This window comes from Saccopteryx leptura, chromosome 10, assembly GCF_036850995.1.
Source record: "Saccopteryx leptura isolate mSacLep1 chromosome 10, mSacLep1_pri_phased_curated, whole genome shotgun sequence".
In the NCBI taxonomy this organism is placed as follows: domain Eukaryota; kingdom Metazoa; phylum Chordata; class Mammalia; order Chiroptera; family Emballonuridae; genus Saccopteryx; species Saccopteryx leptura.
In genome coordinates, this window is record NC_089512.1 from 59454313 (window position 1) to 59473028 (window position 18716).

The window sequence follows — 18716 nt, forward strand, 5'->3', positions numbered from 1 at the left end:
TTTTGCACCTCTGATGAGGACTATGGTTAATATATTGATTTATCACTCATCTGTTTGTATTTGCTGATTACCTACTGTGATTAGTCTTCAATATTTTATTATTTGTTATTCCTTTATGGTTGTCTGATATTTTGCCCTCCTTCCTTCCCTGGGAGGGGATTGCGCATCCTCGCCCGTTGCCACAACCCTCGGGACAGCTGCTGCTGAGGCTGTGTGCTTCTGGGCCTCATTGTCTTAGACCTGGATCTGCCAATGGCTGTGTGTAGGGAAGATGTGCACCATATCCAATCACAAGCTTTAAAAATTATATTGGAATATGTTTTTTTAAATAGATCTTTCATGCTTCTTCTGCATATAAAAGGGCAAGGTTGCCTCTCTTCCTTTTTTTCTTTTTTATTTTTTTTTCCTTAGGTATCTTTTAGGAGGCTCCAAAGTGGTATCTTTCTTCATTTTAATCATCATTAAAATATGGGGTGTTTGCCAATGAAAAGGGTAAATGGTTCCCCTTGAGAGTCCCTTACAGTTGGCTTTCGATACTCCCAGCAGACTAAGATGGAAGGCTAGTTGATATGTAGGAAGGCTTCATATGTGCCTTCCATTTAGTGTGGCATTGCAGGATTGGTAAAGATTGCCACCTCTTGCTGCTTGACAGGCTGACTACTTGACCTAGATAAACCAAAGTAGCCTGTAGTTTTCATTCCTTGTAAGAAACAGTCGATGAAAACTATAGCCCCTAGCTTGTGTGTATCGTATTGTCCTCCCCGCCTCCTGTCATCTTAGTATATGCTTCGTTGTAGATATTCTTTATCTCTAGTGGATGCAGACAGCAGGGTCTTGATGGCAGGTGTTGTGGAAGTGAACTGTCCTCACATGGTTAAATGGTTTCCCTCTGCTTTTTGAAGCCCATTGTCGCAGAAGGAGGGAGAGCAGCATAGGATGAGGAGGTGAGAATATTCCTCTTTCTTCACATTCCATTCATCTATCTGAAGGTCACATCTTTGCTTTAGGTAGTGGACATTCCTCCAAGAGTCTTGGATATCATTGACCAGTATTTCTAATTTCTAGAATCTTCATAACTTTTTTCTTGTTTTGTGTATTCATGAATATTTCAATGAAAAACACACCTTATTAGCCGTTTCTATTTTATCTTCTTCTAAAATGGCTATAAGATGGTGCAGTTGAGTTTCTCCCCTTCTAAGAAAAGATTTTAGAAAACTTTTCCCAACCCAGCAGAGTCATGGTGATAGAAAAACCCTCATTTTCCCATTTTTCCTTGGCTTCCTATGCTGGCCTTTTGGGTGTTGGTGGGACCAGAGCTCTGGCAGGGAACACTGGCTGGTGGTTGGGTTTGCTTCCTCTGCCATGCTTTAAGTGCTGGCAGTGCCAGGGAAGGATTCCAGCTCTGACTACTTCAAACCTGTCACATTCTGACAAGTGCCCAGAGAGTTTGGCCTTGGAAAGACCTGAATCCAAATTCCTACTCCACTACTTTACTAGTGGTGTGCCTTGAACAAATGACCCAAACCCAGTGATCATGTTTCTCCATCTGTAATGTGGCAGTAAAATGCCCAGATGTTTTGGTCAATATGAGGCTTAGAAAACTGAAAGCATTATGCTTGAAAAACAATTGGCACAAAATTGTGAGCTCAGTAAATGTTGATGGTGGTATTATAACTGTCTTCATCCAAGTGATATAATAACGTCGTAGTCTTGATATTTTGGTTCACACAGAGTGAATGAAGAATGGTGGGGGTGGGGGTGAATCATCCATGCTAACCCAGTGCTCCTGCAATTGCATTTATCAGGCCTGAAATTAATTATCTGTGTGACTTTGGAAAAGTTTCTTTCCTTTTTCCATGCTTCTATTTCACATTTATAAACTAAGAACATGGAACTAGTTGAGGGTAGCACGTAGGCTTAATCTAATGTCAACTTCAGTTGATCAGTAGTGGTTACCTAGAAAGCAGTTTTAAAAGGAGTCTGAGGCTTTGGCTGGGCTCAGCAGATTCGTTTGCTATCATCTGTTAGCAATGTCTGAAGTGGTAGGGAGGTTAGGCACAGCTATCCAAAATTTGCCAGGTGTAGACTAAATGCTCTCCAAGGACCTTCCTAATTCCAAATCCTCTCAGGTTTTTTCTGGGTCTTCTTGATGGGCCTCTGCAGTTTTGACATCCTATTCACCCAAGTCAATATTCATTGTCACCAGAGTGGAAAGTTAGGCATGGATACTCCAGTCAAGAAACTGAAAGGAGACTGGTAGACTACAAAGCTGCTTCTTTGGACGGGATGGGGGTTTCTTTGAGACTTCACTGCAATTTGAGCATAAAAAAAATAAAGCATTTTACAGTTTCACTACTTAAATCCATTTTGAGTTTATTCTTATGTATGATGTAAGTTGATAGCCTAGTTTCATTTTTTTTTTGCAGTATCTGTTCAATTTTCCCAATAGTATTTATTAAAGAGTCTGTCTTTACCCCACTGTATTTTCTTGCCTCCTTGGTCAAATATTAATTGACCTTAGGGACTGTAAAGTAGTACAACCATTATGGAGGAAAGTATGGTGGTTCCTCAAAAAACTGCAAATAGAACTACCTTATGACCCAGCAATCCCTCTACTGGGTATATACCCCAAAACCTCAGAAACATTGATACGTGAAGACACATGTAGCCCCATGTTCATTGCAGCACTGTTCACAGTGGCCAAGACATGGAAACAACCAAAAAGCCCTTCAATAGAAGACTGGATAAAGAAGATGTGGCACATATACACTATGGAATACTACTCAGCCATAAGAAACGATGACATCAGATCATTTACAGCAAAATGGTGGGATCTTGATAACATTATAAGGAGTGAAATAAGTAAATCAGAAAAAAACAAGAACTACATGATTCCATACATTGGTGGAACATAAAAATGAGACTAAGAGACATGGACAAGAGTGTGGTGGTTACCAGGGGTGGGGGGAGGGAGGACAGGGGGAGAGTTAGGGGGAGGGGGAGGGGCACAGAGAACTAGATAGAGGGTGGCGAAGGACAATCTGACTTTGGGCGAGGGGTATGCAACATAATTTAATGACAAAATAACCTAGACATGTTTTCTTTGAATATATGTACCCTGATTTATTAATGTCATCCCATTACCATTAATAAAAATTTATTTAAAAAAAAATATTAATTGACCTTAAAGGCAAGGATTTAATTCTGTGCTCTTTATTCTGTTTTATTGATCTGTATGCCTGTTCTTGTGTCAATACCTTGCTGTTTGATTACTATGGTCTTATATCATTTGATATCAGGTAGAGTGATACCTCCAACTTTGTTCTTCTTTCTCAAGATTGCAGAGGCTATTCGGGGTCTTTTGTGGTTTCATATAAATATTTTAAATATTTGTTCTAGATCTGTGAGATATGTCATTGGTATTTTAATAGATTGCTTTGGGGTAGTATGAACATTTTAATGATGTTAATATTTTCTATCCATGAATATAGTATATGCTTCTACTTATTTGTATCTTCATTGGTTTCTTTCTTCAGTCTCTTATAATTTTCTTTTATTTACCTCCTTGGTTAAATATAGTCCTAGATATCTTATTTTGTTGTTGTTGTTGCAATAGTAAATGGTATTATTTTTTTAATTTCTCTTCCTGATAGTTCATGATTGGTATAAAAAAACAAAACACTGACTTCTGAATATCAATTTTGTATCCTGCTACTCTGCTGACTTCATTTCTTAGATCTAGGGGGTAAATGGAGATGGCAAGAGACTTTGCTTTGGATGTTGGGCATGTGAGGTGGTGTGCAGATGAAGTTTTGTTGAGTTGTACACTTAAAACCTGTTGGTTTTGTGAACCAATGCCATCCTAATAAATGCAATAAAAAATGAATGCAAAAATAAACAAACAAACAAATCAAGCATTTTCATCAGAAGGGAAAACAGGATAGTTCCCTGAAGTTGAACACAGAACCCACAACCCATTGATGCCATTTGCTAGTAAGTTTCTATCTAATAACATTTAGCAATGGACACTCTTTTGGAATTGATCAAACTAGAAACACTTATTTCCTTATCTGCAGCAGAAACTTCTAGCTTCCTAACAGTTGTATAATTATATGAGTACGTGCTAGAGATAGATTCTTTTTCAATCTTGGCTTAGCCACTTCGTATGATCTTCAGGATCCGAGACAAGAGTGTCTTATTTCTGGGATAGCTTGGTTAACTCAAGTAATGAGTTTTGATTTCATGAATCTTTAGGAGGAGATACTTTGAATCACTTTTCAGTCTTCCACTTTTGTAAGGAAGATTAAAACACCCAGTTGTCCATTGGCATTTTAACATCTTGACACAAGATTCCTCTTGCAGGGACCAGGATATTTGCCTTACTTGTAAAAGCCTTTCAGGTATATATTTGACCTAGGTCTCCTTTCTCCACAATCTCTGTGGCAGGATGCATTCTTCATCCCTCCTAGGCCTCTCACTTAAGAAAGCTACAAGCATACATTGGGTCCTGCTTTTATGAATCTGTGATTGCTGGCAAAGTAAAAATGACCAGTCCATAGTCATACTGTCCTATTAAATAGGGTGAAAAAATTGTATTTTTAGATGGTTTTCTTAGAAACAATCAACATGAAACATGATTTTTGTTCACAATGTGCCCTCGGTAAGACTCTTGATGGAAGGCCGTTTTTATAGAGGAAGCTGTGAATATGACAAGAAAGCGGCAATAAACAGCTGAAAGTAATCTGGGAGGCGTTTGCAAATTACCCCTCATGAGCAGTGGTGGTTGTGAAAGATAATTTGTGGTTCTCACAGAATACGCTGCAAATTGGGTCTTTCATCTACGATGTTTTTTATGGTTAAAACATTTCATTTCTCATATTAAAAAATGATAACTCTGCATTTGTTAATCTAAACAATTTGATTTATATTTTTCTGTGTTGAGAAGCTGTTGACATTTCATGGCAAGTAATTATTTTCATTGCCAACTGCTGTTTGTAGCGACTGTAGGCAAAAAGATAGAAATCTGAATATATGTGTGCACCATTTTAATCGTTTTTCTTAGCGACTATTTATAAAGCAGGAATCTGTTTGCCTGAGTTATCATCTGTACTTATACATCTAATAAGACCTGGGTTTTCTGTAGTGTTTTGGATGCCCTGTTATGTGATCATGTGGGCTGGCCTGCAGTGTCCCAGAGCCTCTGGCAGAGCCCTGTGCTAAGTTTAAAAATCATAGCAGTAAAAGGAAGCATGCATTATTGGCCTCAGCTGTCCCCGGCTTACATAATATCTGTTCAAGTATCTCACAGGGCGTTGACCAGTACTACATGACAGATGCTCACGAGAACTCTCACTATGCCTGGTAGGTAGTTTGAGCTCCGGAAACATTTGGTGAAATGGGGACAACATATTAAAAGATCTTCTAAATTTCCTCTCTCATAAAATGTTCCTGGCCAAGGACTCACAGTCCAAGGCGAGGGGAAGAAAGGTTTTCTCACTGCATCCTCAGACCGGATGCTCAGCCTCGCCCACTGATGCGGGCACCAGACAGAACGGAAGGGAGGCACCAGGACTGGGATGGAACAGCTGGCTTTCTCTGGGGTCTCTTTTTGATCTTAAAATCCATGCTAATTTTCCAATCTACTCTATAACATATCCAGGTTTATTTTAATATTCAGGAAAAATTAACATCAAAGTTTATACTCCCCCCCCCCAGAAAAATCATTTGGTAAAATTGCTGCTCCAAAAAGATGGTCCATCATTAGCTGGTGGGCGTGTGTGTTGAGGGGGGCACACTACTTGTGAAGCACTGTGGGCAGGGCCTCTGTGGCAATTAGGGCACGTTGGTGTGTGTCCTGCAGGGTAGGCTGTGGTGGGTTCATTGTCTCTCTTCCTTGACCCCTTATACTGCTGGGCAAAGCGCTGGCCACATCAGACGGAGACAATACCCCTGCATGTGCAGACCTCCCATTCACATTTCACGACCGGGAATGCACTACTGATTTAGGATTCAAACCAATTTTTACATGGCCTGAAGGAATGGGTGTAGAGCCAGTACTCTGAATGGCAAATGCATTTTATCCTTTGAACCAACTTCAATTGATTAGTTCTGGTTGCCTACAGTGCTGTCTTAAGAAGGCATCTGGGGTGCATCAGGCTCAGTTAGGAAGAGTGCTGGGATTGATTAACAATGTCTGTCAAGGCCTCTGGAGGGATAGCTTGCTCTCGTTTTGCCATTGCCTGCTTTTGACATGTCCTTAACTCTTCTGTGTAAAGTGATTTTAATACTAACAGGTGACTAAGTAGAGATGGGGCATCATGATGGAGAGCAGGTAGATTCCACTTTAAGAAAACCTGGCATGAAAAAATGCAAATTTACAAAATGCATAAGTCTGGAGCCAATTATTGTCATTACATGAAAGATTCCATGAAAGGTTCCTTTAAATAGCAAGCTCCCCTGCTGCATTAAAATGATGATTCAATTTACAGAAATTCACTTTGCATGCAGCTCTTCAGGACCGTGTCTGTGGAGTAAAGCAAGCCACACCTGATTTTTTAAACCATGGCCTAAAGACTGTTCAGGATGGCTGCTGCCGCATATCTCTAGTCTCTTGATAATTCCTACTCTCTTCAGACTTCCTTCTTACTTCCTCTCCCAGAGTGTTGAGTAGACAATCTGGGTGGTGGTCAACAGCTGCTGGCTTCCACCCTGCCGCGGCTGCATTTCATTAGTGGGTAAACTGATTGCTCCGTGTATGTTTACGTGTGGGTGTGGTTGTACAAGTCTGTGCACCATGGATGTGGATGCAGATACACACCAGCCATTATCTCGCTCTCAGCCCACCCGAAATTTATTCCTGCTGTGAGTTATAAGGAAGGCTCCAAGTGCCTGGTGGACATGGCCTTTCAATAACGTGTGCCCTGAATTCCGCTCCCCTTCTTCTCTGTGTGTGTTTATGTTATTTACCCTTGCTTCAGAAACCTTCCCCAGACTCTGGGCCTGAGTCCCATTACCCAGACATGAAACCCTCCTCTTCCTCTGTGGCCTCAAAAGCCCCAAATGGTTTTCTGATTTAGAAAATTAAATATAATCTGACTCTTGTGGCAAGCTACGAAATTCCCGACCAACAGACGCTCCCATAAAATATATAACATACACAACATCTAAAAGTATCACCGAACTAGCATGAACTTGAATTATAGAGGCATTCTGTGCCCCTTGGGCAAGATCACCAGCTTCTTCCCAGGCACTCACAACTGGGCAGTTTTCCAGTGGGCCATAAAGCTCCCAGGAATGCTGACTGGCACACGTGTTTGGATTTCAGTGCTCTGTAACAGCACCGTACTGCAGGGAAGAGCACCTTAAAGAGAGGCACCGCCCCTTTCCCTGTGCGATGGCCTTCTCCCGCATAGAATAACTTAATAACTTCTCAGGCACAGAACACAAGTGTCATCTCTATTTCATCTAAAGTATTTTAAAAATCTCAACATAAATTTCTTCCCAGGAATATATATATATATATATATATATATATATATATATATATATTTTTTTTTTTTTTTTTTTTTTTTTAACAGATATATCCTTTTTTTTTTTTTTCTTGGAAAAAGCAAATGAGGCGGTAACAGTGAACATATCAGCCCTACTCAGACACGCTTTTCTGGCTTAAAGTAATGATTCCTGTTTGAGTGGAAAGTTCTCAAGCTGGTGAGCTGTCAAAAAGCTCTTTTCCTTCTGTCTTCGCAGGCTCATTGGTTTGAGCCAAGGGTCCCCCGCGGTACCGGGCTGTGATGGCTGCGTAGGTGCAGCCATAGATCGCAGCCGCCAACATCAGGAGACACAGGATCCCACACGCAACCCCCGTGATGATGACAGTGACCACGGCGTGACGCAGCTTGGCCGGCCTGGGCTTGGCTTTGAGCCCACACTCCGCGTGGTCCTGCTCCGCCGTGCTGTGGCTCTCGGGGGGCCTTGGGACAGCCCGGTGGGCAGAACCCAGGTCTGAAGAGGGCCAAGGGCAGGGCTGGTAGAGCTCGTGGGGGATTTTCAGGAGGTCCTCTCCCTGCCAGGTGTCTGGCGATGCACAGACGACGCTGTCCAGCACTCCCCCTTCACAAAGCAAAGGCAAAGGATGAGAACAACGGAATCTCCGAATCCTCAGCCTGCAAAATGTTAGGCAGATGGAATTTATAAAGCACCTTTTTTCTTTTTCTGGAGTCAGAGAATTTAACAACCATATTTTATGATTTTAGAATTTCCAAATTGGCCAAATGCTAAAAATGCCACACACTAAATTGGCAATTATGTATGACCGAGAATTCATTAGGAGCCAGGTCACCTTTACCTTATAAACGCCGAGGGGAGAGCGGCGCAGAAGCGGACGTGGAGGACCCTGGCGGCCCCCCGAGGCACTCCCGCCCCAACAAGTCCTCTGCACACAGACACCTATTGTACCACGTTCCCACTGGAAGTCTACACGTAAAAAAGTAAAAATAAAACAAACATCCTTTGTTGCGATGTATTAATTACAAAGACCCTGTGTCTCCAGCCACACTCTTCTGTGATGCCAAATGGGAGGTCGTGGTGCCGGAGTGGTTTGTGTAGCTGAAGATTTGGCAGTAATCCTAGAGTTCATGGGATTAAGTACAATTAGCGTGTCTCCTTGGGCCTTGAAGCATTTAGTACTGTGAGTAGGAACTTTCCAGTGGATCATTAGACCCAGTTTCTATTCGCTGTAAGGCAATTATTTCCTCAGTTATGTAGACAACATGGAGGGTTAGGTGCCTAGTAATTCTTTTCTAGAAAGAGATTCCGTTCTGGGCCAAATTTGACCACCACTTCACTATGTGACCTTGGGCAAATAAACTTCTCTGAATAAATGTTTTGCCATAAAACCATCATTATTGTATCCAACTTGATACTTTGTAAAGTGCTGTTATATGAGTCCTCACAACTCCGCCATAGCAGGTAACTTTTGTCCCGGGTCACCAGGGTTATAAGTGGACAGAGCACATCCAAACCCAGCTCACTCCCTTGATCCATTTTTCCCACTGTTCCTCAATGCCTGTTGCTACTTTTTTCTCTGTTTCCTCCGAGTTAGAGGCTATGTCAAAATCCACCTCACACCCTTTTTGCTACTACTGCTTGAACTGCATCTGAAACTTCTAGGGTCTCTTGGGATCCTCTTGGCTTCTTCAGTGAGCCCCTGAAACAGGAGCCCCACCTCTAAAGCAAAAAGGTAACAGAGGAAATTCCCCCTTTTCTGAGCTGATTGCAGGAGGCCAGGGGTGATGGGTGGCTGCTCCAGGGACCCCAGGGTGCCACCAGGCCACACCATGATTAACGATCCCTGCCTTGTGGGCCATTTTCTGCCATGCCCTTGAGTTTGTTGGGAGGCAGAAGGCCAGAGAGATAGAAATGAAGTTTGGGGCTTAGAGAAACAGCAATGATTCTCAACCTGGCCACAGAGTACTGAGGCTGCCGCAGGGGAAGGAAGTCCAGCTGGCATGGGACCACCAGCTGGCTTACTCAGAGACTGCGGTGGCTCCCAGTCACCCCAGGTGTAAGCACTGCCTTCCTCCAGTTCCAAGCTTCCTACTGCTCCATACGAGAGTGAGAGGCATGGCCTTGGGACCCAGAGGGAGGCGATGCCCAGAGCTGAGCCTAGGACGTGGATGGGAGCAGAGGTTGTGGTCACCAGGAGCCCCATGGCCTCTTCTTGTGCAGCTGTGGCCCCAGCCAGGATTCACCTCCCAGCCTTCTGCCCCAGGGGGCGTCTGCTGATGACAGCTTGAGGGTCCCATACCCTTCTAGATTTGTGGAAGCTCACAACGCTAGAAGTTCCAGCTTGCCAAGCACTCATTATCCCGTCTGTCCTCTCGTAGTTCTTAACCATGGCCTTGGAAGACATTCGATGTTAACCTTGAGTCTGACCATTACCTAGCTGTGCAATCCTAAGCAAACTACTTGACCACTCTGTGCCTCTGCTTGCTCCTCTGGAAAGTGGGAGGGGGCAGATAATAAAATTCATCTCCCAGATCACTCTGAGGACTGAGTTGGGTAAAGTATGTCAAGTATTTAGCACAATCCCTACCCCAGAATAAATGTCTAATACATTTATCTGTCAGCACAAAGATGATTTGTTACTTTTGAATGGAGAGAGTGGAATATTAATTACAAAGTCTGTGCACATGTTTTTGTGGAAGAGACATTATTAAGTATTCGGCAAAGCATGTGTTTTGGCTCTTGAGCCCACAGGAAGTTGAAATTTCCCTTCCCTTTATGGTCTGGGTGGGGCCATGTGACTGAGTTCTGGCCACTAGAACCAGTGAATGTCACTTCTAGGCCACAAAACCCTCTGCTTAATCCTCCAAGCACTTTGTTCCCATTTGGCGTTAATCTTAGCAGCCACGTGGTCAAGTTGGCAATGTCAAAAGCTGGAAGGGGTTTAAGTCCCTGAACGACTACATAGACCCCAGTTCTTCCCCCAGTTGCCTTGAACTCTGAAATGAGTGCCTTTTATTGTGCACATCCCTGAGATGGTGGTCATATCCATCAACCTGTCCTGACTAATACTGCTAGTGTTTGTATCTATTTATGTATCATTTTGTTAATGAGGTCTTGACCAGTACAGTCCCTTGTTGTACCTTTATTCAATATATCAGTAGTCAGACTGTCTCCTATATTTAGCATCCATTTGGGGCTTTTTTCCTAGTTATTTTGGGTCACCCAGATGTTATCCCAAATCAGTTTTACCTTCCAAGAAAGGCTGTGGTCTGTGCTGGGCAGCTCTGCCATGAGGGGCGCTGACCTGAGTCACAGGATCTGAGGACAGAATAGGTCTCAGGAACTCCCTGGCTTTCCATTGCTGTGTCCATCTGGTGACCCCGAGAGCTGGTGAGGGGTGTGACTGTCCAAAGATCACCAGCGAATCTGTGGCAGAACATAGAGAGTGCCACTCTGTCCCATGTTGCTTCTGGGAACTATGTGACTTTTGTCAAGAAGTGCTCTTTGATGAAAACTCTCTTCTTATGATGTTTGGCCCATGCTCACCATTACATCTAGATTGGAACACAATAGCTAAAGCCACTTCCCCACTGCATGTTAAATTTTACTTCTAACCTCTTACAAGAAAGATTTGTACCACAATAGACAGCCCCTGTTGCAGGTCAACTTGAAGATTAGCTGCTTAGTGGTGAGCTATTTGCTTTCACATAGCGGAGAGGGAACCTTGATTCGGCATTGTGTACTTGAGTTCATGTTGTGCTCTAACCCAGTGGTCCTCAACCCCCCCGGACCAACCCGGTCCACAGAGAAAGAATAAATAACTTACATTATTTCTGTTTTATTTATATTTAAGTCTGAACGATGTTTTATTTTTTAAAAATGACCAGATTCCCTCTGTTACATCCATCTAAGACTCACTCTGGACGCTTGTCTCATAAGTTCAACAATTATATTTTAAAATACCACAGTTTTTACGCCGGTCGCATAATTTTATTTTGTGCATTTATCCGTCCCACCCTAAGGGCTGGTCCATGAAAATATTTTCTGACATTAAACCAGTCCGTGGCCCAAAAAGGTTGGGAACCACTGCTCTAACCCACTTCCAGCCATCTGATGGCCGCAACCATTGAACTCTGCCTAGTTCATGACTGTAGCTCTGCTAACTTCCTGGATTATAGGCTCAAATGTCCACCTACCAATTTAACATCTTCCCTTGATATGAAATGAGTATCTTAATATTGACCTTCCCCAAACTGAAGTCTTATTTAGCACCTCTCACACACACTCACCCACTTCCCAGGTCCCCCACACCCCAGTCTGCCCCATCAGCTATCGGCATTTGTCTGGTTACTCCTGTGGGAAGAAAATGTTAATTTCCCATAATTACTCCCTTTTCTTCATCTCCCAGTCCTACCCATTAGTTTCTGTCAGTTCAGTATTCCAGATATCTCCCAGCCTTGATGACTTCTGCCCACCCTGGTTTGGGACACCACCATCTCTTCCCTGGGTGACTGAAATCAGTTTCTTCCTCCTTCCCCTTCTTCTTCCTGGGAAGCCATTGGTTGGCTCTCCCTAGAGTCAACAGAGCGACCTTTTAAATGCAACCAGATCATATTGTTCCTCTCACTAAAATTCAGATTTTATCTCACCTAAAATAAGATCCAAACGTCTCAGCCTGCTCTGCCCATTCCTACCTGACTCAGCCCCTGAGTACTTGAGTGGCCTCATCTTGCTCTCTCTCTCCCTCCCTTCCTCTGCTCCGGACACGCCTTCCCTTCAGTCAAGCCAAACTTGATCCCGTCAGGCCCTCCGCGCTTGCTGTCTTTTCGCCCGGTTATCGGTCATCGCACGGTTCATTCCTCCTGTGCAGCTTCTGCTCACCCATGTCACCACCTTGCAGAGGCCTTCCCTGTCCTTCCTGTCTAAATAGAACCCGCATCCCTTCACTCCCTCTGCCCTCCCCTGCCTCATTGTTTCCATAGCACTGACTGCTTTCTGAACGTGGGTATTTGTTATCTTACTTAACATCTGTTTCTATTATCCGAATGTAACCTCTGTGATGATGGGGATTTTCTTGTTTAATTACCTTCTCTCAGTGCCTAGAAAAGTGCCTGGTACCTAAGAGGCACTCCAGTATAGGGATGAATGAATGAACCCCTGGGATGGAGATGAGAGAACATAGGGCCATTCATTCTCAAAGCCATTCATTCTGTTTTCATCTGAGCTTCCACTCTGTCACCTTGGGCAAGTGGCTGACCCTTGCTGGGCCTTTGTTTTCCATTGGTAACAAGCTAGTATTGAGTTAGGAGCTGACAAACTTCTCTGTTAAGGGCCAGATAGTAAATATTTTAAGTTTTGCATTACATACACTGTCAAAACTATTCAAGTTTGCCCTTATTGTGCAAAACAGTTACAAAGAATAAATGGTCATGGGTGTGTTCCAATAAAATTTTCTTTACTAAAACAGCAGGTAGGCTGGATTTGGTCATCATACTATTATTTGCTGATCCCTGGTGATTCCCAGACCCCCTCATCTTTAATATTCTAGGACCTCTTGCATTGATTTTGACATCTGGTTAAAGAAATGGTAACTTTAGGGATGGAGTCCTCTGGCATCCAACTTCAATAACTGGCACTTGCTAAAGCAGAGGGATAATCTTAGGGAAGATTTCTAGCTGTCAAAGGGGTAGAGGCAGACACTGAAGGGAAAACTCCCCAGGAGACATGCCATGCCCTGGCTGGGCCACATGTGAAAATAGACTTTGATGCTACTTTGGAGTTTAATGAATTCAAATACCTGAATTTAAACACCCTTTAATGACTCACTTGCTTCTTCTGCCATACTGTGAGATGATATCAATGTGAGTAAAGCTTATACTAGTCTGTTGCACACTCAACATTCTTTCTAATGCAGAGAACAGGTGAGGTAACACAAGATGTGAGGGTAGACAAGCAACACATAGATGTGGGGGTAGGGGTGTACCAAGTAGACATTACTGACCTTTATAGATAAATGTCTCCAGCCAGAGTTTAAGACCGAGCAAGTGGCAATTGCATTTCCAAAGGTTGTCCTTGAGAAATAAAAGCTTCACGCTAGGCATGGATTCTAGGAGCATTCGATTGAGCTGCTGAAGCTGGTTTTGTTGGATCGCAAATATGGTTAGGTTCTCCCAATGCTCACCCAGAGAGGTGGGAAGGCGGCTGATGTTGTTGGATGACAAGTACAGCTCCCTCAGCTGTGGGAGGGAGTGGAAAAGTCTGCCTTCCAGGGAATGCAGCGAGTTCTGGGTTAGGTTTAAGACCTGCAAGTGCTGGAGTCCATGGAAAGCTCCAGGGGCCAGGTTTGAAAGGGAATTGTTGCACAAGTTCAAGGTCGTGAGCTGTGGCACCGATCTAAAGGCGAAAGCTGGAAGCTGGTGTATCTGATTATCTTGTAAATGCAGAGTTAGAGTCTGAGGAGGCAAATCGGGAGGGACTTCCGCCAGACCCTGCCGGCTGCAGTCTACAGAATTTGAGGTCGAGTGACATTGGCACTTCTCTGGGCAGCCACCCAGCCCCGGGAGCAGGAAAACCACACTGGAAAGCAGGAGCAGTTCACCTACGACAAACAGAAAGCAATGGGGATAGGAACCAGTTTGTAAGCAGTGCCCTCATTCTTCCCTTTGAAATTACAGACAGTGTGATTCTGAGCCAGCTAACACCTTCCATCACCTGAAAGAGAATTTCTGTCATTCACTATTTTTTGTAGAGCTAGGTTGGACTGGGTATACCCCCACTGTCTGTAACTATTGTGACCTTTGTGCTAACATTGTCAGAAGCCTCGGAAAAGATGCTTTCTCCAACACTCAGACATCACAAGATGGAAGGCTTTAGTGTGCTGAACAGAAAGGTGGGGAATCAATCTTTCTGAGGCACATGCCCTTCATAAGGGACAGCTGAATTATCTGGGCCAGAGTGTGGAGGAGTGACAGGGAGATCAGAAAGTCATATTTCTGACAAGTGTACTCCCGATCAGTGTGGTCCATTAGAATTTTCTGTGGTGATGGAAACGACCCATATCAGCTGTCCAGTTTGGTAGCCGATGGCTATGTGTGCTACTGAGCTCTGAAATGTGACAATGGCAGCCCAGGCACTGAGTTTTCATTTGTGTTTAATTTTAATTAATTTAAATGTAATAGGTACATGGTGTCAGTGGACAGCATATTGGGTAGGGCAGGTCTAAAGCATTCCTATATATAGACATCCATCTTTGCAGATGTAATAATTCCATGAATGACCCCCTTTTATATTCAAGAATTCTGTAAAAATACAGAAATACTTTAGAATAATATAATAAACATCCATGTCATGTTCCTATAACCCCATCATTCAGGGGTTGTCATACTCCTTCTCTTGTTTATTCTAGCTCAAAGAAACCATGCATTATTGATACAGTTGTACTCCCTTTGATTAGCACAACTCATGCTTTCTGGCACGAACTTCTCCTCCCTCACCATATGGAGGTGTCCCACTAAGCCTTTTAAAAACAGACCTTCATGACAGCAACAAGAGTAAATGACCACACAGCACATGGTTTGAGCCAGGTACCATTCTAACTGCCATATATAGAGATAGAGAGATAGATATAGATTATTTATCTATCTATCTATGCCATATATATTTAATCCTCAAAATCTTGTAAATCTGAAATCTGGTTCTGATTCTACTATTATCCTCATTTTGAGGGGATACTAGTAGAGGCACAGAGAATAACCTCAAGAATAGTTTCAAATCACTTGCCCAAGGTCACACATATGTAAATAGCAGAGTTATGATTTGAACCCTGATGGTCTGCTTCCAGAGCCTGTCAGGGTTCTTAATCTTAACCTGCTGTGCTCTACTGCCTGTTAAACACTTTTACACACACAGACACACACACACATGTACACATGCACAATACTGTTTTTTATAGTTTTTAAAAACCTACATAAATACAATATAATCATCAGCATGTTTCATTCTGCAATTTACTCTATCTACGTAGAACTGATCTATCTATATGGCTACATAGAGAGCTAATTCATTTCTTTAACTGCTGTATAATATGCCATGGTGAGGCCATGCCATTTATTATTTATTTAGCTACTCTCTTGCTGAAGCAGATCTGAGGTTTTGAAGTTTTCTTCATTAAAACGATGCTGCAAAGAGCATTCGTGCACAGAGCTCCTTGGCCTGCGGTGGAGGGTCTCTGGAATCAACAGCAGTCTCCTTGCAGGGTCAGAGAGGATGGTGAGCATTCTTAGATACCGCTAGATCCTTCTCCAGAGTAGCTGTATCACTCCCTTCTTTTACCCTGAGACTTGAATTTCAAAATATTGGCAAACATCTGTCAAAGACATTTTGTTATATTGATAGAAGAATTCACAAGACCACACAATTATATTGAAAACTCAAGATAATTATCTACTCATAAAAATTATCTTGAATGCGGTTCTTTTGTTTGTTTATTCATTTGTTTTTGGCCTTAACTGGGAAGAAAAATGTGGCTGTCAAATGCACTGGTACCTGTCCCTTGAATTCCCTACCGATGTGAACAGTATTTGGGGGCAACAGGGAAGCTGTTTGGAGAGCCTTCGGAGGGAGGTCCTGCTCAATGTAGTTTAGCCACGGATGCAGGATATCACAGTCCCCTTCCCTCTTCCCAAATATAAAAGAGCAAAGTTCTTGTTTTCCTGTCTTTAATTTTGCAAATAACCTAAATGACTCCTCTCAAAGCCAAACATTTCCCCATCAGAGATGAGTCAACACTCTGCACTTTAGCTGTGGGTCTCGAGCATTAATTGGCTGTAGGAAATCAAATCTTCACCAAGGGAAAATGTTTTCCACAGAACCTACTAGTCTACTCATGAAAAGCTAGTCTTTCTGAGATTGTAGCCAATTTGTTCATTCTTTCTTTTGTCCCACTCTACCCTCCTCTGAAGGGGATGATCTATGAACTCCAACTTGAAGCATGTTGATTTATATGAAGTGTCCTATGACATGCCAACTGCATATCTGATCGTGGCTGGGTGCATTTATCCCCATGCCCTGCCTCTGGCCCAGCATGACACAAGCATAAATTCTCCCATCAGAGACATTTAAAAAAAATCTGTGTGGTCTTTAGAGAAAGCCAACTTGAAAAGAAGTTTCCCACAGACACCTCTTGGAGGGGACCCCCCTTCTACTCTTAGGAAACTTTTCTAAGGGGAGAGGGGATTTGCCGTCGCTCACCTTTCATGGCTGAGTCTCCACAGGCCTCGGTGTCGAACTCACAGCCCACTTTATTAATTTGCAGATCAACAGACTGAGGGCATGGCCATCCAGAGTCCAGCTTTCATTCACTCTTTCTGAGTCCTGCCCGGGCTTTTCTTCAGTGCAAAAACAGTCGTGGCTTTCAGACCATTTATCTCAGCAGTCCTTCCCCTCTCTCCATCTGGCTGGCATTGTTTTCCATTAGAAGATCTTTTGACCGTGCCCCTTGTCTTTCTGAAAGTGTTGACCTCCCCACGATCATCCCTGCCTTTCCCATTCAGATGACGAGCCACAGAAAGAATATTTGTCAAACCTCGGTGAACAGCTGTAGCATTCAAACCTGACCCCGATGGCTCAGGCTTTTTGATTAGTTAATCTGCTTGAAGTCCAGGGCACCAAAATAAAACTGCCTTCTTAATCCGGTCGTGGTCTCTGAATTCTGTTGTCATGCTGTGTCATGACAACCATGCTGTGTCAACCCTCGGTGGTTTGAGGGACGCTTGCCGTGGGTCCTCGAGCTGGGGGTCTAGCAGCAGAGCCAGCGGAGTGTGTAATATGAGGACAAATTGGCCTGCTGGAGGCTGACACGGTTTCCACAGTGCACTTGTTTGGTCACCGAAGGCTTATTCAGCCAACATCCGTGGGGATTAGCTGTGTTGACAGGGCCTTGATGCCCTGAAATTCATAGCCATGGTTTCCTTCAGTGGACATCACAATCTATTCTCCCTGGTGCCACAAATACTTCTCAGCTGCTCCTTTGCTTGCCCCCCCCCCCCCACTTCTACCAATTCCACCTCTATTGGACTGACCTTTTGGTTCATGTGACTTTGGAAATAACTTTTCACTCTTTCATCATTTCCCTATTTTTTCAGATATAAAACAATAAAGCTGCCCCTGTGAGCATTGGGCATCAATGAACTGTGTTCTCTAATTGAAGCTGTTGGGAACTTTCCCACCAGGCACTGGAACATTTCTTTGAATGTGCAAATCCCCTGACATTTGCTGTGGTGGGGATGCCTGGAGCTGCCCTTCAACATGCTAAATGCTCTGTGTGCCCATGGGGACTACTGGTAAGGGTACAAACATGCTTATCTGGAGGTGGTGTGGACTCCCTGGCCTCTGCCAGTACAATATGACAGCTGAGTGTGGAATTTGGAATCAGATGAGTCTGGATTTGAATTTAGCTTCAGCCTTCACCGGTTCTATGTCTCTGTGACTTGTGCACTAGAAGCTTTGTAGCCTCTTCTGTAACATGGGGATAACAGTGGTCCTTGCTTCCCAAGGCCACTCTGGTGGTACCAAGAGAAGAAACCCCTTGTGAATGAAATAGAAAAATCAGACTGTGATTGTCCTCAGTAGCCTGTTCTTTGGAACCCTTCTCCTTTGGCCAAGCCCTGTGCTGTCTCAGGGAACCCGATGTACTCATCATGCCACTTCTGAAAAATCTGCTTTACTTGGCTGCCATCTTTTGTCCTCCAGCTTTCCTTGGGCATGGCAAACACAATGGGGAAAAGTCAGGGGCAGACAACAAAGAGCCATTTAAAACTCAATAAGGACTAAATTATTCTATCCTTCCGCCCTTTCCTCCCCACCATCTGGCCTGCTGGTCTACTTTTGGGTGCAGAGAATTTAACAATAATCATTCTTTGATGATACATGACCATCAATGGCCTATACATAGCCTTCGGTCATTAACATCATAGTATAACAAATACCTGTGAACCTACCACTCACTCTAAGAACTAGAAAGTTACCAGTAACTCCTGTCAACCTGTGAACCTGTCTTTCTCCAGGTGTCTGATGAAATTAGTGGAGTAGTAGATCTGAAATAAAGTTAGTGGCGTAGTAGTATGAAACATGTACCTTTAGAACCTTAAATCTCTTTAAAAGGAAGACAGTGGCCAAAATGTAGGAGGCTGTTTTTCAGCATCCACTTGTCC

General features: G+C 43.3%; 2 protein-coding genes across 6 annotated transcripts in view; one reads left to right on the forward strand and one right to left on the reverse strand.

The window, feature by feature from the left end:
• Positions 1-18716, forward strand: part of CACNA2D3 (calcium voltage-gated channel auxiliary subunit alpha2delta 3) — a 1028076-nt gene that overhangs the window by 862504 nt on the left and 146856 nt on the right. The window lies entirely within an intron of this gene.
• LRTM1 (leucine rich repeats and transmembrane domains 1) lies at positions 7586-17217 on the reverse strand. Of its 4 annotated transcripts, none has more exons than XM_066350333.1 (5): positions 16756-17216; positions 13508-14104; positions 10756-10932; positions 8345-8472; positions 7974-8109 (listed from the first exon to the last, which is right to left on the reverse strand). In XM_066350333.1, the coding sequence occupies exons 1-5, from the start codon at positions 16760-16762 to the stop codon at positions 8047-8049; spliced, it is 972 nt and encodes a 323-aa protein (XP_066206430.1). In that variant the 5' UTR covers positions 16763-17216; the 3' UTR covers positions 7974-8046. The 4 variants fall into 4 exon arrangements, with proteins under 4 accessions (XP_066206428.1, XP_066206429.1, XP_066206430.1 ...); XM_066350334.1 differs by having other exon boundaries at positions 8059-8162; positions 16756-17217; XM_066350331.1 differs by lacking the exon at positions 8345-8472 and having other exon boundaries at positions 7586-8109; positions 16756-17211.